Source organism: Passer domesticus, chromosome 2, assembly GCF_036417665.1.
Source record: "Passer domesticus isolate bPasDom1 chromosome 2, bPasDom1.hap1, whole genome shotgun sequence".
In the NCBI taxonomy this organism is placed as follows: domain Eukaryota; kingdom Metazoa; phylum Chordata; class Aves; order Passeriformes; family Passeridae; genus Passer; species Passer domesticus.
The window spans coordinates 77908836-77934828 of NC_087475.1; the positions used below are offsets into that span (position 1 = coordinate 77908836).

Sequence of the window (25993 nt, forward strand, 5' to 3'; positions counted from 1 at the left end):
AAGCAGGCTGTAAAGTTATTATGGGGAACCAGGACAATAGGATCCTGGGAGTATACACCCAGAATAATTCTGATGAACTTAAATTAAATTGAAACTGAGCATCTCTGTGTATTACTGTAACCAAATCAGATTTTAAAAGTTACTCTGAATTTCATATTTACAGTTTCCCCCATAGAAAACTATTCTTTTGTAGCACGCTGTCTTTCTCTACAAGAAATCTTCATAGGAGGAAGAAACAGAAAAGAAAAACTATCCCCCCAAAACCCTCCAAAAATCAACATTTTTATTCCAGCTGTCAGTTCAGTAGTGAGGCAGTCCCTAGGTTAAAAACAACAGCTTAATTCTTCTTCAATTCCAGTTTGTCTTGAAAGGCAGTACTACAGATAAGAAAGAACATATCAATCTTAAGATCTTCTTTTTATCTGTTAATTATCAATATTTCATAAAAGTGAATTTTTTTACAATTTAAATGTATAACTGTGAGCTGTACTCCCTGACTACCTTTGCCTTAAACCAGAGTAAGAGACATAATTTAGTCTCCATTTTTATGTTCAGAAAAGAATACGTTTTTCGCCATTCAAATATTACTTTCTATATAGCTTAGACACACTTCCATACATTCAAGCTTAAGCACAACTCAAAATAACAGAGTCAGTTTTAAGATAAAAATTATATAGAAATGGGATCAACACAAACTAGAGAGGTCATCCCTTCCCTTGGATTATTTCCCTCACCACAGCAAAATCAATACAGCAGTGTAGTATTCTCTTCCAAACACTGCCTGCTGCTAGGAGTGATCCCATGATATGATGATTAAATGGATAAGTAAGTACTGAATTTTAACACAGCCTAGAAGAACAGAAATTGAATGAAATATCTTCGTGGAGCACCATCAATATCTATTGCACTGTTGTTAACAGTGCATTCAGGCATCAAACTTACCAGGCTACCTTGAATTGCATCAGCTGTAGGAATGAACTATTTGCAGTTGTAAACATATTGTAATGAGTGCTGCCATATAAAAACATCTCCAAATGCAGGATGATGTAATCAAATATTATAGTTATGGAGAGAGTAAGTTGCTAGTTATGCAGATGATCTTATTAAAATAGCTTCAAATCCAGTTTCATTATATTTTGTTAATTTCAGCTCTTATAACATTAAATTAAACAATGAATAACTATTACTATTACTTTTAATCACATGAAGTGATTAAAATGTTATCCGTGGGTGTGAAAAATATATTTTATCACATTATATTCAACACCGTGAAAACAAGCACTGCAGTTAAAAAAAATTCTTATGGAAGTTAAATCTCCCGCATTAATATGGAATAAACATAAAAGAAGCACAGATCAGAATGAAATTCAAAAAATGAATGCTTTAGAAACCATCAGATATAAGTAACAAATTAACAGATGAGAGGAATAGTCAATTTTAAATATGGTGCTGAATGACTGGCAAAAGTTTTCAGGGTATAATGTTTAAATAAAATTCTTCTGTAAATATTGACTTTCAGTTTAAATTCCCAAGTAGTTACACATTCTAATGCTATATTAGAATTAGTCACTGGTAATGCTTTTAAGTCTTTGCAAGATGTTGTTCGAACGTATGTGCCTAAACAATGCCTGCAGCAAACAGCTGAAGCTTGTTCCTGTGTATCCAATTTTAGGATACAGAATTGTCAGCATATGATATATGTCGCCCAAATTTTGAAGCATATTAATGTGTTATACAGGGTCAGGCAAATCTATCTGGAGCAAACTTTACAGGTATTTTCTCTAAGAGCAGTTGAGAGTAAGGAGATATTAGCTATGTGAAACCAACTGCAGGCTCAGGTACATTAGTTTCACAGAAAAATACCTTCTGCCAGTGTTGACATTTAACTCAATGATTTCAAGATAAAAGAAATAAATTCTTAAAAAGAAGTCCTATATTTAAATTTCTGACATCCTTCTGAATTTTGCATCAAATTTATTGCAATTTGTAGCAATAAAAATATAAATATCAATTAAAAAATTAATTATATTAATAGGAGGTGGTTGTATGGTACTAGTACTATTAGAATCACCAAAATACAAACATTTGCAATACAAACTAATATTTATAATGTGGCTGACAGTCCAGCATAAAGAAAACATAAATTTCCCTTTCCAAAATCAACAGACTTAAATAACACAATATAGCTACAAGAAGGAAACCCGATTAGAATAGACTTTTTCATGTATGCATCCAGAGCACGTACATTGATATCCATGGGCACATCCATTATTAAATTCCTGTATCAAATAAAATTTTATTGTTACAAATTGAGATGTTTTATTCACTGACTTTTGAATTTCTTCTTGTGATGACACAAACTCAATAAATTTTGGAAGAATTTTGGAAAATAATAGCTTAGTAACTGTTGAGATGCAATAATCATGTCTTAACACAAGAACAGCATTTGTCAATATCTTAATCTAAATGTTTGCAGTTTTAGTGCTCAGTGTAGAAGCCCAGAGGAGGTGACTTTAGTTGCATTCCCACCCACCCTTAGGCTGCACTGTGGTCTGAGAAATGCTCATTAGGCTTTGGCCTTGAAGAACTGCACCTGGACTAAGGCTCTCTCCAGCGTGTCAGAAACACTGTCTATTTCCCAGACGCAGAAGAGCACAAGTTCTTTTTTTTTAAGAGCAGCCTTTGAAACTTATTTTTCTTGCCTGAAAAATCCAAATGAAATAATATTTATGTTGCTGAACCTTCAAAGAAAGCTACCAACTTGAATTGCATCCAGGATAGAATATTACTATGACTAAAACCCACTCTCTTGCAATCTTATAAAAAGTGATGTACAGTGAGACTCTTTTGAGCTCTCAGTTATGAGGCACTGATGAGTACTAAAGCCCACTGCCTATTGACCATATAAACAGTGCTCCAAAGTGAGGTTTTTTGAGCTCTCAGTTTCCAGAAAATAATTGGCTAATGTGTATCAAACACCAATATGGCTCTGAAGACAAGCAAGAGCTTTTAGAAATAACAGACATGAAATTTTGGTAATAACCAACAACTATTGGTACTAGCAGGGTCTGAGAAAGAATGAGTTTTTCTGGAGGTGGAGACAGGGCAGCACTTTTCTGGGAGAATGAACCACAATGCAGTACAGCTGAGTGCAGTAATGAATGGCAGAAAGAAGACATAGACTATAAGGTGAGATTGGGACTACCAGAACTTTGGAAGTTCTCAGACCCATTTCTAGAAAGGCCTAAAAAAACAGTGCATGATAAGTAACTATCAGAGAAAGTGAGAAACTTGTCTTCAGAGTAAAGGAGACTCTCTACAAAAAGGTACCCAGCTCCAAGCCCAGGCAGTGACTATTGAACCCTAGACATCTCATCAGCCACACAGATGTCACTGGATTGCTGTTTTCAATTGACACTGAAAATAGGATGGGCATCCCCTCAGCTGGGTTGGCACTGAGTCCGGGATGGTCATCCCCATCATCTGGATTGACACCAAAGTGAGAGGTGGTGTACCATTATTACTTTTATTTTTCCTCTTTCTTCTCCTCCCTTTTTTGTCTTTTCCTCTCCTTGATTAGTCTCTCCCTTTGTGATGAACCTCTTTAACTTCTGTTTTCCCCTCCCTCCTGCCCCTTGATCCAAGACCCACTGCCACGTGCCTACAAAGCAGGTCAGGGACTAACATGCCAATTTTCATGCCAATTGTATAATTTACTAATAATACTCTATGCTTCTCTGCAGACCCTCTCACTTCTGTCATTTTTTTGACCAATGAGCATTTTTGAGTCTTAAGGGCTTCCTTCCCTTAAGAGTGGGTCATCACACTCAGGCACATAGTTTTCATAATGATGTTGATCTTTTCCATCATGCATTTACATGTTCCTATTTCTGTTTGCAGTTAAGAGCCTTAAAATTATAAGCAAAATTTTCCTGGTTTTTTGTTTTGATTTACCTGAAAGACAGCCAGTGAGTGACAGAAACAGCAAGAGTTTCCATGACAACCACATTCTTGGTCACAAAGGTCCTTCCGTCCCTCTTTGTGCAGTTGTTAGCAACGCTGACGTTTCTTAATTAAAGCTTAGCCTATTGGGACAAAGACAGATCTCTGTTAGGAAAATTAAAAATATCTCTCAATAATATGACAAACAATTAAAGGGACAAAACTTTTCCTAATGCAATTAAAAGTCTAGTTGCAAAGGACTTTCTGTACACAGGAACAGATACCCCAACAGATACTCAGAGGGATTTTGCTCCAGCAGTTAACAGTGTTAATAGCTCAAATGTGTGTGGCAGTGCTCTGCATTTATGTATATATATTATATGGATATCACTTAAAACTACATGTGCTTTGGATCTTTGAATTTCCAAAAAGCCAACATTAGAAGATAGTACACGTATCTTTCACAGCAAACATATTCAAAGCACATAACTTGACGTGTTCTTATTTTTCTGAAAGTACGTTGATTTTTGGTATCAAGTGTTTCAAAAAGCTCATGTGGAAGTGTGGGTGAGATGAGTGAACAGTGAGGTGAATTGAGACTTGGCTGGAGGGCAGAGTGTTGTGATCAGTGGTGCAGAGTCTAGTTAGAGCCTATAGTTCCCCAGAGATTGGTACTGGGTCCAGCTGTCTTCAGCTTATTAATCAATGAAAGCAGCCCTCAGGAAGTTTGCTGATGATACAGAACTGGGACGAGTGGCTGATACCCCAAAGGTCTGTACAGCCCTCCAGAAAGGCTTTAACAGGCTGGAGAGATGGGCAGAGAACTGTCTGAAAGTCAAAAAGGACATATGCAGGGTCTTGCACCTGTGGAGGAATAATCCCCGCACAGGCTGGGAGCTGACATGCTGGAAAGCAGTTCTCCAGAGATGGACCTGAGGGCCCTGGTGGACAACAAGCTGTCCATGAATCAGCAGTGTGTCCTTGTGGCCAAAAAAGCCAGGGGGATCCTGGGCTGCATTAGGAAGAGCCATCAGGTCAAGGAGGGTGATCCCGCCCCTCTATTCAGCCCTGGTGAGGCACATCTGGAGTGCTGTGTCCAGTTCTGGACTCCGCAGTACAAGAAAGACAAGCAATACTGAAGAGGATTCAGCTGAAGGCAGTGAAGATGATGAGGGGATTGGAGCATCTTTCTTGTGAGGGAAGGCTGAGAGTGGTGGCAGAGCACTGGAACAGACTGCTCAGAGAGGTTGTGGAGCCCCCTACTCTGGAGATATTCAAGACCCTCCTGGACACAATCCTGTGCAACCTGTTCCAGGTGAATCTGCTTTTGAAGAAGCTTTGAAGTAGGTACCTGCATACTCCCCTTTCGACTCAAACCATTATGTGATTTTTCTTCCCTGAAAGTAATATGTTGGTATATTTAGCATAAACAATTTTTTAAATGTTTTAGGAAAATCCAGGTGTTTTTACTACTTGCAACCTGGATTGAAATAGATTCCAGTTTCTTCAACTTTGCTCAGTGTGTGAATAATATATGAATACCTTTGAAACAATCAACACTTTCACAAAACATGTTATTCATACTCATCTCCTACTCTTCCCCATACTTGTGATTCCTATCTGTCCCATAACATGAACAATTTTGACACACTTCATCTTTGATTGCTGTCTTCTTAGCTATCACTTTAACAATGTCAGCAACTTTACCACATTGAAACTCAAGAGATTTTGCATTCAAATGTCTGAAAAGTCAGTCCAAAATAGGAGAAGGTTCAGCTGGTTTTGTACGGACATATGTGTACTTCTGGTCTTTGACTTGAAAAGCATCAAGTTGCAAACATAAAGTTAATTTTATACATTTAATTAATCATATCTATTCAGGAGGACTCTGAGATCCTCTTATTGGAGACCAAGGAATCTTCAATCAGTAGAAGCTGTGATTTATAACTAAAAGAACAATGGCATATGACATAATTATAAGACAAAAGACAATATCCTTTATTCCCCATCAAACCACTTTTGGGGATAATATGATTCCTTCAGATTACAACCAGCTTAGTTACATGCCATATTTGCTGCTTTGGGGGTCCTATTCTCTGTTAGAACCCTGACAGTAAGAGAACACAGGCAAAGTTCTACACACTTGCTAAAAATAAAAATATAAATCATAATGCAAAAATAGGTTCCTGCTGGATGATTCTATTTCAACTGCTCTCTGAGCATCTCTAGTTGTAACAAGTTTTGACAGTCTTTCCATCACATATAGAGAGACACACTGTGTGAGCACAAGATGACATCTCTTTATGTTGCTGGCAGTTATCCCTGCAACAATATAAAGGTGTAGCTTGTCAGCTTTCATTTAAACAGCACAGCAGATATGCTTTTCGACACAGATAAAAAATCCCATTTAGAATTTGTACTTCCTTTCAGGTAACTCAGACCAGGGAAACTCAATATTGGACATACACATAGGTATAAGCAACCCTGAAAGACAACATAACAATCTGGTAGACAAGTGACTTTCCACATAGAGCTTGTAACTCATGTAAACCCCTACAGGAAAGCTCCTCAATTAATTATTAATGTCTTCTGCCTTTGTTTTTCACTTCAGTGATAATCTGCTTTTCAGTCAGTGTGTTCCTTTGGTTAGTGAATTATCTCATTCAGCATTCTTTGTAGGCCAGACCTTTGGGAAATAAGTATTTTCATTAAAATTTAAAATTTTCCCGCATGGTCATACCTGTTAAAGAGAGTAAAGCAGAGATTTCTCCCCCTGCCCCCAGCTTTACTACTTTTTCTTCTTCCTCTTTTCCTAACTTCCTTTCAGCTACTTTTATAACTGTGTAACAGTGAAATTATTTAAACTTGGTGATTTTTCTCTAGCATGAACAGGGAGACATATACCAAATTTTCCAGCATTACAGTGTGAGATTTTTGCTGTTTTTATTACTAGGTATTACTGTGCCTATTGGATTAGACTGTTAATAAAGGTTATGATTGGTAAAACAGAAACAGGATGACAAATAACTATCCCAGAGTGAGGAATACTTTAAAGAAAAAAAAATACATTTTAATCTTATGACTGTAAACCAGAATATACAGTAATTTATGCACAAGAACACAGATGAAGGTGCTGCTTAAAAGGACTTTAAAACAATTTCAGCTGAACAGTATCTGGTTTTTTCCTCAGTTAAAAATTAAGACCTCCCAAAAATCCAACTGGCTTCTTTAGAGTAGTTTCTTGGCTTCATTCTTCAAGAAAATAAAATTAAGTTGTCTGGAATATGCTATATTTACAGATGTCTTTTGCATAATAGCCTGAGTTGACAAAGCTCTACAGTCAGATTTTTAATTTAAAGATGGACTCTCTACCATCTCTTGATTTTTTTAATTCCGTCCTGTTCTTATTCTCATTTCTTTACAATAAATGGAGTTTCAGTAAATTGTTTTTTTCTTAATACCAATGACATGAAGTTTCCCTGAAGGAAATTTGTATAAAATGTGATCTAAAATACAGATTTATATAATGTGCAGCAAGTAATTTATCTAACTTCTTTTCCAGCACAAAAATTAGAAACAGTTCTCAATTTCCACATATTACTAACCCAGTCCTTTGTTTTCCCCAGGATTTCTGCCAAATTATTTTTGCAATTTCTTTTAATTCCGTGTGCTAATTGTAAAAAACCTATTAAAGCCCTCACCATTCAATATGATTTAATGAATTGCTTTGGCTGGTAGTGACAGGATGGATATTTACTCATGGTTCTGACTCCTAGCACACTTTGTGAATATTGAGAGCATGAGTACTAATTCTGTGTTGCCAACCCTAATGTGGAAGAGGCTTGAACCAGATCCAGTAAAATCCTCCTCTCTCTAAAAGTAATAATAGCATCTACTACCATTAATGTTTGTTTTCTGACACTTCAGACAAATTTAAATGGAACTGCAAGGGTCTGTTGTTTTTTTAAATTAAAATACTTTTAAAACAAAGCCTTTAGCATAGATACTGTAACACTGATATCAAAGTGCTTTCTTCCTTTATCACTATCTAATTTCCCTTTTCCATCATGTGCATATTTATCCATTTAATTGTAGCAACATGAAAGAGATGATTGCTTAAATCCACATCCTCTCTCAAAGCAGTGGAGCAAATCTTTGTCTACAGTGACTATACTTCTCAGAGGAAAAGCTGTCACAAAAAATAAAAGTTTTCTCTGTAAATTTTTTTTCCTATATCAATATATATTAGAAGAAAGTTCAAATAATCTCATTTTCCCTTTCCTTTCCAAAAAGAAATATGCTCACAGGTAATGAAGAAATAACACCACTGATACACAATTCTGATGTTCTAGATAGACTTGGAAGAGCAGGAACTGAAAAAAATTAGAAATTGAGCCTTTCCCATCCATACAACCAAACAGAAAAAGAAGAGCATATGCCGTGAAGAACAAATATACTTGGATTGTTTTAGGTAGTATTATTAGGAAACACTTTTCATCACATTTAGTAAGTGGAGGATGTTGGCATAAGGTACAATGAAACTGCTAACAATATTCCTTACTTAGAGTGGCAAACCTATGAAATCAATAAATGCAATAAGCTAAGTATCACTGACTAGGCTTTCTTTTAAAAGGCTTGTTATAGTCTTGCAAGAAGACAGAGGTCTACCTGAAGATACAATTTAAAGTTCTTTTACACTTTAAAGCCTTCTGAACTACACCAAACTCTCTCTGCTTCCCAGCACAACCTCTTCTGCAATCAGGAATTGGAGGATATGAATGGAATTGTTGCAGACAACAATTTAGCCTGTCTTCCTCGTTCACATGCGTGTCAGACCTCTAATGCTCAGTCCACGGAGAATTAGAGGCTTTAGAAAACCAAAGGCTCAGATGTTACAAAGCTCATAATGAACAGAGGAAGTAACTTAGCTGGAAATTTAAAAAAAAGCTTGTCTGTAAAGATCTCCCTAATGAATACTTACATATAAAATTGATTATTAGGCCACAATTATTAAAGACCATAGTTATACAGAATATAAATATGCTTGATTGAGTTCATGGCTCTGCTTGCTTTCAATATATTTTTTATTTCTCCAGTCCAAAGTCTTTTTGACAATACTATTTTTATATTGGTTTAAGTTTACTAAAACCATATTAAGTTAATATTTGATAAAAGTCATACTGTAGATACCTATACAATGAAATGTCACTGAAATTTGTTGCAGTGCAAATGAAAGAGAAATTATATTAAGCTAAGATAAACAGCAAGGCATCTTATAGGATTGATTATTACTCCAATGGAAGATCATTTATTTGAAAGTTTCAGTAATTGTTCAAACTATTGTAAAGAAAATTTAATAAAGATCAAGATTTAGCAGTTAATTTAAAAAAGATTCAAAGCTGTTTATGAACACTCAATTTACTGTTAATAATACTAAAGTTTATTCTGCAATGGAACCTTTCCTTTTCAGGTTCCTTTTAGTGAGCAACCAAGACATTCAACATCTAAATTAATTTTTTATAAGGGTTTTTTATTGTTGTGGTTGTTGTTGTGGGGTTTTTTTTGTTGTTTTGTTTGTTTGTTTGTTTGGGGTTTTTTTTTTTGTGTTTGTGCATGTGTTTTGTTGTTGCTGTTGTTGTTTTATTCATGATACTAATAAGTTTTCAAAGACACCAGTCCAGGTCTAGGAAGAAGCATAGAATGCTATTCTACAAAAGAATCAAATTAACTTTTTCTGAAATAATGATCAATCACAATTTCTATACTGGTGAATGAAAATCTGAACTACTGTTCTAAAAAAGAAACCAAAAGATTTGATTGCTAGTACTGAATAGGTATCTCAAAGTACCTATTATTCCAAGTGATTCTGAATTATTCAGATGAATCAAACTTGTTTGGAAAGCTGTGCACAATACCCAACAATACCCATACAATAAAAAGTTAATATTGTACTAATATTGTATTAAATATTTATTATTTTATAGTATTTTAATATATTTGCACATACATATTTAAAATAGGTTTGTATGTATGATGCAGAATGTCTCCCGTTCTAACATTTCAACCAGTTGACTGCATTTGCATTGTGTCTAATATTATTTTTTTAACCAAGCCAACCACTGATATGTCTAGATGAGGTTTACAAAATCACTTGACCAAGAAGTGGTTTATGCTGAATTATTTGATGGATTGTTCAATGCTATTTGAACTAGATACTCTTTGACATTCTTACTGCAAATCAGACATAAAATGTCTTGGTGTGCTCAAGCAAAGATGGCAGAAAGAGTCCTCAGCTTCTCTAAACCAGCAACACTGAGATGCTCTATTTGACAACATTAATTTGAATAAAGCTTGAAAAAGCTAGAGTACTGCACAGGCAGTCCAATGACTCAGGATATACCTTGAAGTACTGGGTGCTGAGAAGAGTTAAAACCATGAACTCCTGTCTACTTTCAGGCATTGAGGGAGCTTCAAGATGCTACTCCCAACACAAGGCATGGTCTTGTTCTCTGGTGAATAAAATACCTGTTGGAAGAACCTCCTGAGAGGGGTAGGAGTGGAAATTTTTTGTGAATTTTCCCCTCTATTTGCCAATCAGATTGACGTCTTCTACAATACAGCTTACGTTTCAGAGAACAAGCAGCTGCTGGGGATGAAACAGTTTAAAAAAATCCTTGCTCTCTTATTTAGGATTGTGAATGCAACATGAATTCACTCAGCAGCATGATTTTGAAATTTGTTAAAGCCTGGGCTGGAATTAAAAAAAATTTGTCACAAGTACCACAGTTATGCTGTTTGGTTTCTTGTATGAACTTTATGACCAGTCATTTCTCAAAGCTGTCATTACACACTCTTCAAATTTTTTTGTTTGTTTTTGTTTTAGTTCTGACAATATTATTCATATCTTATTGGAAGAAAAGAAGAGGAAAATTGTGTATAATTTGACACTTTAGAAATGAAGTCTATGCGCTCTCTTGTTTGTAAATGAAGAGGAATAGAAAACTTGAAGGAAAATGAATTCAAATATTTTTGACAGTTATTTTGAAATGAGATGAACAACCTCATTCTTTTTGCTAACTCTGATGGAAACCTGATTGTAGCAGAGACCAAGACAGCTATCTTAAATTATTCAATTAACTTTCAGATGGCTAAAGCTGAGTGATAGCAGTTTTCACGTGGGTTTTTTTCCCAGTGCTTATGGAAGTTTCAACTGCATGTGAAAAACTCAACTGTTTGTTTAACTCCCAATCTCAGTTGAATTAGAATAAAATCACTCTTTGTCTATGATAGTCTTTTCTTGGTGTTTTCCTTTAATTATACAGGAAATATGTTTAAGCACTTAATATTAAGTGCAACAGATGCCTCAGTGAAATTGAGAAGTTCAGGGAGAAACTATAGAATTGTAGGTCATGTTAGTAATCTGCTCTTAATCTGCCCTCTTTGTATTAAGCTTGATTTATTTGCAGTGAAAAATTGCAAGGAAAAAGGCATATTCATATGCTGTGTTTTTTCAGGCCCATTTGTTTATTTCCAAATTCCTCTGAGAGATCGTAATATGTGCCAGTGTAATCACATCTGGAAATATCTTTTCTCTGTCAAACAAGGGATTAAGGTCAATGAGAGGACCAGCAAGATGCTGCTGTTATTTTGTCTCTCTGCTGCACTTGGTAGAACCACCTCTAACATATAAAGAGTAGCTCATCTTTGCCTCTCTTCTGCAACAGTCAACTACTGCCAAGAGGGAAGATGACTGCAGTGAAGCAAATATCCTTACCTGCCACTACATCTAGTACATCAACCAGCATAAATAGGCCTAGCATACGCCTTCAATTTAATGCAACTGCCAGACTAATTATATTATGCATTTTAATAACACATACCAGGATCCTCACTCATTTCGTTACAAGGATAAAGCCCTGGAGATTGTGTGTACTGCTCTGAAGTAGTAGGCACAATCTCTCTGTGGCCTTGTAAGTTCAACTCATCTCTCTTCCTCTCTTATGAGGAAGGTGCAAGGCAGGGTTCCAAAGGTGTGTTAAGGGAAAGCAAGATCCTTCAATACTCTGCTTGGCTGCTATCTCTGGGCTTTATGTGATGCTTTCAGGCTGTCAGAAGAGCACTTGTCTGAGGAGGATGCCGGCTACATGTTCTGAGTGCAAGAGGCTGTTTCATGTGTAGAGTGGACGGAAGACACAGAGAGGTTTGTTTGCAAAATGGGTGTGTGTGAACATTCTGTCAGTGCATATGTGGTACAAGTCTGACTCAATGCCAAACCACAAATTAGAAAAATAACAGTTATATTTAAAAAAAAGACTTGTATTGACATGTTATTTGTGAGTTCTGAGTTATTACCTGTCTAGTGACTGTTGCAGATTTCACACTAGTTCAGCCCCCAGGTAACAAGACCATTTTTAGTCAACTATTCTATTTTATCATGATATATAATTAAATAGCTGAAAAGTTAGAATCACAAAATCATAGAATCACATAATCATTTACGTTGAAAATAATTTTTTTTCCCAGAGGAGTTGCAGTTGCCCCATCCCTGGAATGTTCAAGGCCAGGTTGGGTGGGGCTGTGTCCAACCTTGTCAAGTGAAAGGTTCATGGCAGGAAGGTTGGAAATTAACATCCCTTCCAACCCAAACCTTTCTATGACTCTATGATTCCATGAAAGGGCCTTCAAGTTCATTGAATCCAATCTAACACTGCCACTACGTCTTCAATTCAAGACAGGCTAGATATTTCCTAAACTTAAGAGGTGGAAGTCACATTAGACACTCTTGGAAGTCTTAACAGTAAGTGTATTTTAAAAACGGAGCATGTTTTTTAAACTATACTAATTCAATGAACTATCGAATTCAATTCAATCTAAACAGTCAAATAAAAATAAACAAAAATACTATTTTTCACTTAAATTGTTGCAACAAACTCATTAAATTTAATAGTTGCCACATCTCATGACAGGAAATAGTATAATATACAATAAAAAGACATCTTTGAAATGTTAGAGGTGTTAGAGAGCAGATTAAGATGCAGAATTTGAAAATGCATATGTACAAAATTAATTATAAGAAGACACCTAAAACACTCAGTTGTTATTATGTATTGGTTGTGGTGGTTTAAATGTTAATAATTTTGTTCTTAGCTATTTTCTATTTGGAACAGTAAAATGCATTTTTTAACTGGCATACTGCAGAATATTAATGATGCAACAAATGGATTGGTACTACAGAGACATATCTGGTTTTTTACAAGCGTATTTAATTGCACGTGATTCTTATGTTTCTAATTACAACCAGTACTTAAAGTGTCTAGATGCTTAAGGATGCATTTTTATGTTTAAACATACTTCATTATTATTACTTATATGGCAGATAGTTCACTAAGATATAATGATAGGATATTAAAGTGGATTAGAAATCTCATTATTAGAACACAAGCTTGTCTGAATAGAAAGAAAAAAAAAATAAAGTACTCTAAGTGGAATAAGCACCTCTTCATTTTCTTTCGCAAATCTCATTTTATTACAAGCTAAATGTCAGAGACATAAAGACATAACTGCTGGCATGATCCCATCAGGGAGGTTTCTATCTGTTATTATATGGTATTCAACATTCTTTTTCCACAGATTTTAAGCAAAGCCAGCAAAATTTACTAAGGGCTCGAATTTAAACCAAATATATTTTAGCCTATCTAGAGATGGATTGTTTATTTTTACATATTAAGATATGACTGCAGTCAAATAACATTTATTCTTATATTTTAACTCAGCATTAGAGCACACACCAATTATGAAATTGTGCTGTCAGGTTATCCCTCTAAGGGCAGTCACACACTTCATGTTTTGAGTGGCAAATTGAATTTGACATTTAATTTGAAGCCCAGGACACCATAATGTAAAACCTTCTGCAGTATTAGTGGTAAAGCATGAGGGCATACCCCCTGTCTGACTTTTTTAAATAGTCGTCTCCATGTAACTATTGCCTTCATTCTTTTCAGTGGAGATTATTTTCCTGATATTTAAAGGAAAATCCCAGTAAATATTTACAATCACAGTAGCTCACTACTAGAGCATTTCAGGTTTCTTCATATATTCAAATAAGTGATCTGATATAAAATCTACCCATGCATACTGTTCAGAGACCTTGTCATTTCTGAGTTTAGAAACAATTAGAGGAAACCTTAGCATAGCTCTGTAGTAGGTGGTGGTGCCAACACTTCCTCATTTGTTTATTCTTCACAAGATAATTTAATTTAATATTGCAAGAAAATGTGCTAATAGTAGTTGCAAGCCCTCTATGTGTGGAAGTTTAATTTCTTGCAGAGATTTCTGTGTAAGTTGGCAGCCCTTCCTTTAATAAATTTTAGAGTATTGAAATGCAATATTTTCAAGAAGCAGCCAGATTTTTTCTTTCCTTGACAGAACAGGCAGTTTTAAGATTAAAAAAATAAGAATGTCATAATCTGAAAGTCCAAAGTCTGGTTTGGTGCACATGTAAATGGAATTTAGTCAGGATTTCTGGGTTGAGCATCACCTTGGAGGTTACCATTATGTATTACTCCCCCCCCACCACCCAACCAATAAACAAACAAGCACAACAAAAACAAACATATCCCCCTTAAAAAAACAAACAACAAAAACCAAAAAACAGAAAACAAAACAAAACAAAACAAAACCACCAGAAAACAAAACAAAACAAAACAAAAAACCCCAAAAAACCCAAAAAAACCCCACCCAAAAAAGACCAAACCAAAACAAGCAAAAAAAACCAAAAACCACCAAACAAGCAAAACCCAAACCAAAACCATGTGGTTAGTTCATTTTCCCTCTAAGCTTTCATGTTTCAGTAGCTATGAATTCAGCTGTGAAATATATACCAGTTCAGAATCTGGCCCAGAGGCTCCAGCCACAGAGTACTGTGTAACAAATATCAGATCTCTGCGCTATTCAAAATTTGTACACAAATATAGCCCAGCCCAAAGAAGAGCATATTTCTGGTTAATTATCCTGCCCACACAATACACTCAGCCTAAGGTTAATTTTGCATAAACTGGCACTATCTGATCTTCATGAAAGTCAGCAATGATCCAGTTATTTCCCACTTTGTCCCCTACCATTTTCACCATTTCTACATTCTCTGTCAACTGGATGAAGGGTTTTAGTATAATTTTGTATTGTCGGTATGCTGAAATAGAATTTACTGTCATGAAGATGAACTGCTTTAACACTCCCTACAGACTGCCAATATTTCCCTAATTATCTCAATAAGTGGTCAGAGTTCTACCAGGAGATGTGGAAGTATATGCCCTGAGGGTTTTTCATTTTTTTGGGTTTTATTTTTGAAATGATTTCTTAAGGGTTTTTTCCAAGGGAGAGAACACCATCCTTGATTAAAAGAAGACATGAGGTTCTTTCTGGTTTCCGGAGAGCATTGCCATTCATTGTGTTGACTGCACTTATTTCCATTGATCTCAAGGTTTTTTTCATTCTATTAGAACATTTCTTGCAAAAACCCTGTCTTTTATCTAGTTAGTGTAGGTTGTAGGTTGTGTTTGTTCACTGACAGATGAAAATTTATTTTTAAATTTTTTTCTTTATTCCTATTTATGAAGGAAGAGAATTTAGAATTTACAAGTGAGAACATAAACTACGCACAGCTTAAAGTTTACAGTGTGGCACTTTCCTTGCTGTAGAAGATGCTTCACTTTAGTAAATTCATACTGTCTATGAAATACAATCTAAGAGCATCAATTCAGCAAAATACAGTGAAATATAGTGAAGAAACGATGCACCTTGTGCTGTTAGAGTGCTGAAATTCTGCCAGTGCATCGTGCAAAAATACAAGCCTGAGGCTACTGGTGCATGCTGGACAAGTGCTGACAAATCCTAGTAATTACCAAGAGAAGGCTCTGTTGGGACAGAGTTTTCACTCACTTGTTTGACAGGAAGTGAAGTGTCAGACCCATCACTGTACCTACTTAAGATGATTTTTTTTTTTTTTGCTTCTGGAAGAAATGTGGAATGATGCCTGCCTTTATTAAAAGTTCAGCCATCCTCTTCCAAGAGACAAGAACTCCTTGGCACAGTCCTGATTAGTGGTTATAAGGGAACCAAGGTGGAATTGAGAATTGTATGTGTGCTTCTCTTCCCTCCCTGATAATTAGTTGGAATCATAAGTGTTTTACAATTCAATTTCTAACCTGTGCTGCCAAAGAGGAATAGCAGGATAGCTAATAGATAGAGTGCCACTTATATCTGAAAATGAATGCTGTCTCAGGACACCTTGTCACCTTCTTGCTCTTCCTTACAGGTTTCATGCACAGCAGCAAAGAAAGAAGATACCAAAAAGGTATCTTTTTGAGAATTAGTAAAATAATCTCTCAAAATTAGCCTTATAATGCCTTTTGTTAAATGTGATGTTATACTTTCTATTCTTCTTAACTTGAGTGTTCTCTTAGACTCTAATTATAATAGTTTATACATAAAATTAACAGGATTTATCTGTGCAATTTAGTACTGTGACAAGTTCCTTAAAAATGTATCTGAGCAATTGAAAGAGAAAATAATCCCCAGCATGCTCACTCCTTTTCTTTCTACAATCCACATTATGTCAGAATATTTTAAAATTATTCGAAATAAAAGTATGAGGATGTCATTAAGTATGGTTATGTAGATTACTACTGAAAATGGAGAGGCAGGTATTGTCTGTGTTTTGAATACTGTTTTTAAGTGTAAGTAGTGTATTATTTGTAGTCTTTGTATTTATGACTCCTTGGACCCATCCATTAATCTACTACAGGAAAAAACTTTATATTAATTAAAACAATCAATAAATTATTCACTAAATATAATTATTAATTTCATTAATAAGATGCTAAGTCAACTAATTAAAAAATTTAACCAGACTTAATCAAGGACAAAGGAAATTTAGAAATCTTATAATCCTTCATAGATAATTATACAGGAAAACAGTAATATGTTAGCTTGGCCATAAAATAAAATCTCTAACACAAAGTCTCTAATTGCAAATCCTTCACTTCAGCACAGAAAGTATATAAAAAATTATAAACTCCCACCTAAGGAAAATCCAAAACTAAAACCACATGACTGAACACTAACCAAATGTGTGGGAAACATCTTACTCATGTCATTATTTTAAATTTCCGGCAAACAAGACTCATCCAGTGGTAAAATCTCTAATTTGAAAATATTGCCACTGGTTTTACCACATCTACATTTACACCTTGTAAATAGTTCAGAAAAATAAACTTGCAGAAGAACAACTAAAAACAATTATTATGAGTGGATCTCTTCTGACAATTTATTCACTAAGGAGAAAGATATTAAGAAACCAAATAATGTTACAGTCATTCAAAGTGTTTACAATGTTTATGGAGAGATAAAAAGAGAAAACTCATCACCTTCAGAAAAGGATGTACTGATATTGTGAGTAAATAAATACATACAATTAATCCATTTAATAGAATTACTTATTTCCTCACTGAATTCCTTTTTCCCAAACAAACTGGGGTGAAGGGAAGCATTAGATAAGCAAGAGATGGCAGCAGCTGATGAGAAAATTAGAGACTGATTTCTCCATGAGAAGGCAGAAGTTGGATGTTCCTTCACATCCATCCACTAGATGTCTAAAAATTTAGTCTAATTATTATGTTATACAGGGGACAGAGGGAAGGAATCTCACCCTTCTCTTTGCTATTTGTTTAGCAAATTTGAGGATTTGCTAAACATAGCAGCAGTGCCACAGTTTTAAGAAAGATCATTTTCAGAGTTGCAGAGGAAGTGGGGAATAAGGAAAACAAAACAAATCTATAATCTCAGTTTGGTGAAGGGGGGACACTGTGAAGGAAAAGCAATCTAAGGACAAGAAAGGAGGCAATATACCTCTTCTTACTCATAAACTTCAGGTTTGAGCTAGCTGGCTCAATTTCATTCTTTTTTATTTTAATTTACCAATCTCCTCAGCTGTTCTCTTACAATGCAAATTTTATGTGACCATCACTGAATGAGATGAATGATTAAAGTCAGATCATGACATTCTGCCCTCAAGTATTTTCTGTTTTCATAGAACAAGCAGATTAAATTTTAGAAGACAGCTACACATCCAAAAATAAATCTGCTGTGTCTCTCAATCCTATGTACACTTCTGTAGCCTGTCTTAACCCCAGATGTCCTTGTTTCTTGGCCTCTATAGGCCAATCTTTGCCCTTGATTATTTGCATGTAATATACTAGAAAGTTATGCATTATTTGTTGCCTCACTGTTTACTAGATCTGCTTTTTTCTCTTCCACAAATAAAGCATAAAATCTGAAGAAATCAAGCAGATTTATAATAAAGTGTCACAATAAATGTGCCTTATGCGCCATTTTTTACACATTGGTATGTACAGAGTAGTTTAAAGTCATTGAAAATAAATTAAGAAAATCCACAAATCACAAGAGATTTTTGGCACCAGGCTCTCTCTCCTACAGGCAATGCTTTTCCCATTCCTCTGCCTGCCCCTTCTCATGAAGATAAAATCCATGGCTCTTTCACCCTCCACCATTACTTAGCCATTTGGTTTTCCTAATTCAAGAGCCTTTAGGTCCAGTTTGGCTTCTGAGACATAGACCATTATGTAGGGTCACAACAGTCCCAGCTGGTTTGGTTTGAGCAAGTTAGAAGAATGAAGGTATGTACATGCAGATGTACATGAACGTAGGTGTGTGTATATATATATATATATATATATACATTATTTAAAATTTACTTTGTCTTACACACTGACAAATCTAACTTGGTAAGATTTTATTAACCCTAAACATTTCTGTTTAAAGCCCAGATGTCCATCCATCTAATATAATCTATAGGAAATTATTTTTTTCTATAGTGTTTAAAAAAAAAGGTTTTTTTTGTTTTTGTTTTTGTTTTGTTTTGTTTTGTTTTTAGTTTTACCTAAACAATTAAGATACCAAAATACATTTGGTTTTGGTTTTGTTTGTTTTGGGGGTTTTTTTTGCAAAATGATATGGTAGATCAAGAATAGTTTTGAGACTTAAATTTAATTTTAAAGTTTAAAAAAATGACATTTAATTTATCAAAATTCTATGACTAAAAGATTTTCTGTAAATTACTGTACTAAAAATAATTGCTGATATTTAAGACAACACATTCGACCTGCAATCCAGAACAGCAAAAATTGCTTGTTTATTAAAGAACAGATGCATAAATAAAAATGTTTATTTTCCTCTGTGTTCAGTTATTCAAACGTATTATTTTTTACACAAACAAACAGAGACAAACTTACCACATGTAAACTTAAATTATTGGAAAGATCAAGACAAGCTTGGAAGTAAATTATATATTTGAGCATTTATCTTTAAATCAGTGCTTTGGCATATGGAATTACAAACTAAACAGCAGAGAGTATGGAAACACAGTCATAAGAAGCAAGAAAACAAGAAATATGTGGATTTAAAAGAAAGCACTTAAAATGCAATTACTTGACTTTGATTGTCATATCTTTGATAGAGGTTAAACTGGGCCGTCATGGCATTCTGCTAAGTAAACTCTGTCTACCTTTTTGGTCTTTATGAAAATTGATAAAACAGAATGGATTAAAGAGACTATATCATTCATCTTGCTTTTTGAGGAACAATTTTGACTGCAAAAGACAGTCCATACAAAGTCCCTGGACACATTTATCATTCTATGGGTATGTCCTAGGACAGCTGTAAACCTGTTATCACTAACATTCAAACATTTTTATTTGCCATCCTCATTGCAATGTAGAGATGTTTATATGAAATCCATCAATATTACTGGTCTTATTTTTTTACTTTAAGAATAAAGACAGCTTTTCCAACACAGATTTTCTCTAAGCACGGGTAAATTTTATGTTGGAGTTCCTGGGATCATGGGCAGGCTATAAAAATATATGTTTAATAATAAATTAACTGACCTGCAGGTAGAGATATTAAATTTGCACAAAACCCCCACAAAAAGTCTTATCTTTCTTTCTTCAGCAAGATCATTATTCAGCTAGTATAAACTTTTTGTGTGCAAATATAAATTTCTTCCTTTTGAAATAAAATATTGGCTTAGCTTCATCACTTGCTGAGAAATGAATCCAACACAATTCAAGTAGAGCTGCAAATTTGAAAGCCTTCTCAAAGTTATTCCTTTTTATTCAAAGTAATTTAAACTACCTTGTTTAAAAATCAACTTAATTTACTCAGTAAAATGTATAATGCAGTTCTAATAATTGAGGAAATCAAGGACACATACAGACTAAATTTAATTGATGACTCTGTGGGCATTTGCCCACATCATGGTCAGGTTTCTTGATCATTGTGGTGACCATCAGACTTTCGAGTGTTCTTATTCAAACTCACACTATTAACATTTAAAACATCAAGGTGTTTAGCCTTCCCAGAAGCAGAACTGTGTTTGCTCTTCCTATAATAAAACATGAAGAGACTATAACTACTTAGTGTACTTCTAATTATTTATTTCTTTGATAGGTTTTAGGCTTTATTGGTTCCTCCTTAAGAATGACTATAAAATAACCGGAGATGTTATAAACAAGGGTTAAAATAAGTTGTTCTAAATAAAATGAATTATGACCTAAAGCAACTTCATTAATCAATCCAGGTTCCTGTAAAAATCATGCAAAGATTCTTGTTTAGTAGAGAAAAATAAAAGAAAAAAGCAATCAGAAAACCCCAGATGACAGCATAGATGAAATACTTTATTGGGTGCCAGCTCTAAAACTGCTCTTTCTTTTTTACACATCAGATAATCTATTTAGCCATGAATTAACTGTCATAATAATCTTGAAGAACATATTGCATTGATTATCTTCACTAACACCCAGTGATGACACATTGCCATTAAAACATGTTTAAAAGTATGTTAGAGTGAGATACAGGAACTAATTTTTTAAACAACCTTAACCACCCACCCACATCACCATGTCTGAATGTCTTTTCTATTAAGAATATCAAGGACTTTCTCTTTATTGAGTCCAAAAAACCCATTTGCTTAAAAGTGGCCCAGGCTTAAAAAAAAAAAAAAAAAATATTCTCTAGGATATATTTTTCCTTAGGCAGATTGCTAACTTTCCCACTTCCTTCCTACAAATTCTAAGATTGTCCCCATTTTATCAAACATTCAAGCTTTATTTTTGCTCCCAGTAGGGATTGTTATAGAGAAGCGAAAAGCCTTACTGTTTTTGTTGCTACTCTGGCTAGATCTTCCCATGGTTAAATAGAAACGGGACTAATTTGCCCCCCTTCCCCAATTTTTATCTATAATAAACTCTTTTTTGATTCTTTGAAAATTGATAGATACACAAACTCTTACTTTGAAGAGCACTTCGTAAGCCATGTGCATCAACATGGTCAGATAAAAAGAAACAAATAAATTGAACCATCAAAATTAAATAATGATGTCCTATCTTCTGTTCTTATTAGCACATTATTTTTTTCATAATTGGGAACAGTCATGGAGTCTTTAAGACAGACTTTGTAATCTATGCCACTGCTGTCTTGGATTTTTTCCCTCTGCTAATCCTTTAGCAATGAATTATGACAATGAAAATCACATTACATGGAAGATAAAAGCATGAAAATCTGAAGAGAAACTGAAAACACTGTATTAAGAGAAAATAATGCACCTTTAAATGCTATTTTGGACTACAGTTTTATATAGGCTTTTGTCACTAAAAATCATAAGGAGACCAGCTGCAAACATAACCTCTAGGAAGAAACAAACCCTAACATGATGAATCTCGAGATATTTTGGCTGCCACTGTTTGGTCACAGACAGCAAGGGTTGACATAACTGGTGCACACACAGCACCCTCTGTGAATAGATACTTCTACAGATCTTCCAGTGCAAGACTTCAAAACACCCACCACAGCAGCCAGCACGAGCTGTACACCTACTCTGGGAAACCTTCTGATCCTGCCACATTTACTGCTTCTTACCAGACCTGCAGGTAATTTTGTCTTAGGTTCACGCAGCCCCAGGGGAAGCCTGATGTTTAACTTGAGAAAATTCTCTATAGGTGGGGCTTTACTTCAAAGGACATATTATATATTAGAGGGACAAGAAAAACAATTTATTTACTGCACATCAGCATCAGTATTCTGATTATAATTTTTTTATTTATTTATTTTGATTTTACAAACTATTTCTGGGAGCGAACACTGAGCAAACCCCTGCCTAAATGGACCTAACTAGCACAATTAGCATTTCAGAAGTGCACTCAGGAGCATCTTAGAGGGTTATACTTTAACTGGACATCTCTAACACATCGTCACTCATTGGTCACATTATTTTCTCTTTGAAGAATCAAAAATAGCTGCATGAATTTTCATCGAGCTATACAAGTAAGATTGAGAAGCTGCAGTTCAACATCAGTTTAAGAGGAAATGAAAATCTACTGAAGAACATGGAACAAAAAATATTGCACAGCAGCCTTGGAGAGGGAACAATAGAAAATCTAAAGAAAATTGCGTCTTTGTGATAGAGATACAAAGCACAGATTCAGAGCCTAAACATACTACTTAATCTTTAATTGATGTATTCATCCAAAGAAATTAAATTTTGCTCTGAATGCAGATTACCAGATGAGGGTAATTTCCAAATGCCAAAATGTCTGCTGCAACTAAAGATGCCAGCTTTAATCAGGACTAGATATTTACTGTAATCATAACTTGGTACAGATAACATATTGGAAAACATCACTTGGAAAGCTGTCTTAAATTAATAACTTTATAAACTAAAAAAGCTAAAAAGTTGGGGTTTTTTTGTTTTGGTTTTTTTTTGTTTTGTTTTGTTTTGTTTGGTTGTTGTTGTTGTTGTTGGTTTTTGGTTTTTTTTTTTGTTAATGAATGTGACACCAATATTTGTCAGGATTATTTTTAAATACAAGATCAAATAGATAAATACAGATCCTATAGTATTATTTAATTGAAGATCTATTCAAAAGATCTCTTAAATAAATAAGATATATGACAAATTACTGTCTTCAATTTGTAACAGGTCCCTGCAGTTAGTTTCTATTTGATCAGTGAATGAACAACGGAGAAGGTGGGAAGCCAGACCAGTCAACAGCTCTGTCTGAGGAAAATAAGCTGTTATTAGGGCATTCTGGAGGAATTTAATTGCCTTCTGTCTGATTATGAGGAGAGATAACTGAACAGCCATCCTTATCCATTACAGAAATTAGTTGCTCTTCAAAGAAGTAGGAACAGATTGATTAACTTTTCATGTACCAGAATTTTTCTGCAGAGATGCTAGAAGACTGAGACAATTTTTTTCTCCCATCCTAGGTGTTAAAAATGTATCAGCACTTTGTAGGAGAGAGTATTTTCCTTTTCATAATCAATATGAATACTTATACACAAACTAAGGTAAAGGCAGGAAAGTGCAATTCAGGGGGTAAAAAAAATTTGTAAAATGTTCATGGCACATATTCATGAACTGCTTTTGTGAATCAAGGAAGCCTTACTCACTGAACATTGTCATAATTGTAAACAGATTTCTACAGCAGAATTCACATACATGAATCTTCTGTTTTCTTGAAATTAGGATACTCTAGTTTTTCAAAGTCAAATATGTTAAAAGGGTTAAAATTATTTTTAAACAAACAAGTGCAAATATTAAAGCTGTAGGAAAAATGAATGTAAAGGACAAGACTGCACACAGATCTATCCATGCACCAATAAAACAAAAGAGGCTAAACATAGAATATCTTCTAACCAACACTTTTAAAAAGGAGTGGATTATATTTTCAGAGAACAAGATCCATTGCTATTCAGGACGCAGAAAGAAAAGCCAAAACATGCAATAGTCAGTTTTCAAAAAGAATATATATTTTCATTTTAAAATATCAATAGATTTTTGAATATGATGATTATGCAAAAAAAAAAAAAAAAAGAAATAGAATATGTGAAGTCTAGAAAATGTGAATTATGGTGTTTCTAAACCAAAATTCTAGATTGTCTTGGAGGGCACTATTTTGATTATTAAGAGATAAAGAGTTTAAATTAATGACAGTGCAAATAGAATTTTTCTTGCAGTGTTTTTTTAAGCCAGTAAGCAATACACCACTGAAATTTCTATCAACCATAGGAAACACCTGAATTGTGATGCTGAAAGAAGATTTGATACAATACTCAGAGCACTGTCCAATCTCAGAAAATGTACTACTGTCCCTGCCTTTTTACAATAGAGTATGAGAGGTTTATAAAGATATTGGTGAAACAGCTTTCTTTATGAATAGAGCTGACAGAGATATATTACTGACAACTGGCAAAATAGCAAAATGGTACTAAAGGTTTGTAGATTAAACTGAAAAAACTCCAGCTAAAAACTCAAAAAATCTGCAAGCTGAAAAGTTTTTGTGAGATCTTCTACAGTACAAACAGTGAAAACACACTGGAGATAAAAATAAGGTATATAAAATAGCCTGTTACAGTTAAGAGTCACTAAGAGAAGGAGTTATTTTTATTTTTATGTACAATTATTTTTATTTACATTTACATTAATGATGCTTTCACATTACTTTTCCTTAAAAAAATTAGTTCACAGTTATTGACAGTTTGAAATAGAGTCAAAACTTTAGACAAATAAAACCCTTCAGAATGTCAGTGTTGAAAGTTATTGTAATAAGGATATTGTAATTTTAAAAGTTTGGGTCTTTACAAATTTTCTCCCTATTCATCATAAATAGGAGAGTAGCTTGAGTTGGGAAAGGACTGTTACGATCATCTCATTCCAACCCTCCTGCTGTGGACATGGACACCTTCCACTATGCCAGGTTGTCAGAGCCCCATCCAACCTGGCCTTGAATACTCCCAGGGATGGGGCATCCTGTCTGGGCAAGGTGTCCCAGTGCTTCACCACTCTCACAGGAATGAATTTCTTCTGGACATCTGGTCTAAAACCAGCCCCTTTCAGTTTAAAGCCCTTACCTCATGTTCTATCACTACATGCCCTTGTAAAAAGTCCCTCTCCAGTTTGAGCCCTCTAGATACTAGAAGTTGTTTTAAGATCTCCCTGGAGCCTTCTCCAGGATCAACAAGCCCAGCTCTCTCAGCCTTTCTTCATAGAAGAGGTGCTGCAGCCTCTTTATCTGTAATCCAGATCATCTTTGTAACCCTCTTGTGGACTCGTTCCAACAGGTCCATGTGTTTTTCAGTATTATTTGAAATGTGGAAATCCCCAGAGAGAGTGGTAAGTAGCTATTTTGTTGCTGCTGAGAGTACATGTTATGGAAAATAAATACTTCTTGCATATTACTAATAAAAATATTCCTTGCCAACAATTGTTAGCAGCAAATGTTAAGACTGTGAGATGCCAAAAGAGAATTTGACAATGGAGAACTTAGTTTTGGAATGACTGTCAGCTAAAAAGATCAGTTGAACAGAAAATTAAAAAAAATTAATATTTTAAATTTTTTTTGCAAATTATTAATAATAATTAAAACAAAAAAAACCCTGTTTGGAGTAAAATTAAATATTTTGTTACTGCATTCTAAACCAATTTTGAGTATTATTTTTAATGGTTACTAAATTATTTTAAATTTTTAAAAATGTAAAATAATTTTACAAAGACACATAATTTATGTTCCTTCATACTGTTTTTATGTGGCAAGAAAGTCCCTGAGAAAGGAGTGAATTTAAAATTTCAGGTAGACTGATATCAAAGGCATTTCAAGCAATAAAACGAATTGTCTGAATCACAGATTTTGTGTCATTCGAGATTATTTCAGCTATAGGCAATTATGATATTTCACAGACGAGGGAACATCAAATCTAAGTACTGAAGCCATGAAGGACTTGGAACCACAGGAAGCTGTAGAGCACAAGTGACAAGCACTTTGTGTTACGGCAATGAGCAGGATGCCTGGTGCACAGCAAAGACTGACCAGTGGCTGTGTAAGGCCTGTATTATCTCCCTTGGGTGTAGACATTTTTCAGACTTGGCCTATGAAGGTGCATGACAAGCACTAAGTGGATTGCAGCCCATGATTAGGGC

The 25993-nt window shown here is 34.6% G+C and overlaps 1 protein-coding gene across 4 annotated transcripts in view; it reads right to left on the reverse strand.

Annotated features, from left to right (window-relative positions):
• Positions 1-25993, reverse strand: part of CNTN5 (contactin 5) — a 603752-nt gene that overhangs the window by 310132 nt on the left and 267627 nt on the right. For all 4 annotated transcript variants that reach the window (XM_064409453.1, XM_064409454.1, XM_064409456.1 and 1 more), the window contains one exon: positions 3955-4085. In XM_064409453.1, the coding sequence (XP_064265523.1) occupies positions 3955-4009 (55 nt within the window). In that variant the 5' untranslated portion in view covers positions 4010-4085. The remainder of the gene's footprint in view (positions 1-3954; positions 4086-25993) is intronic.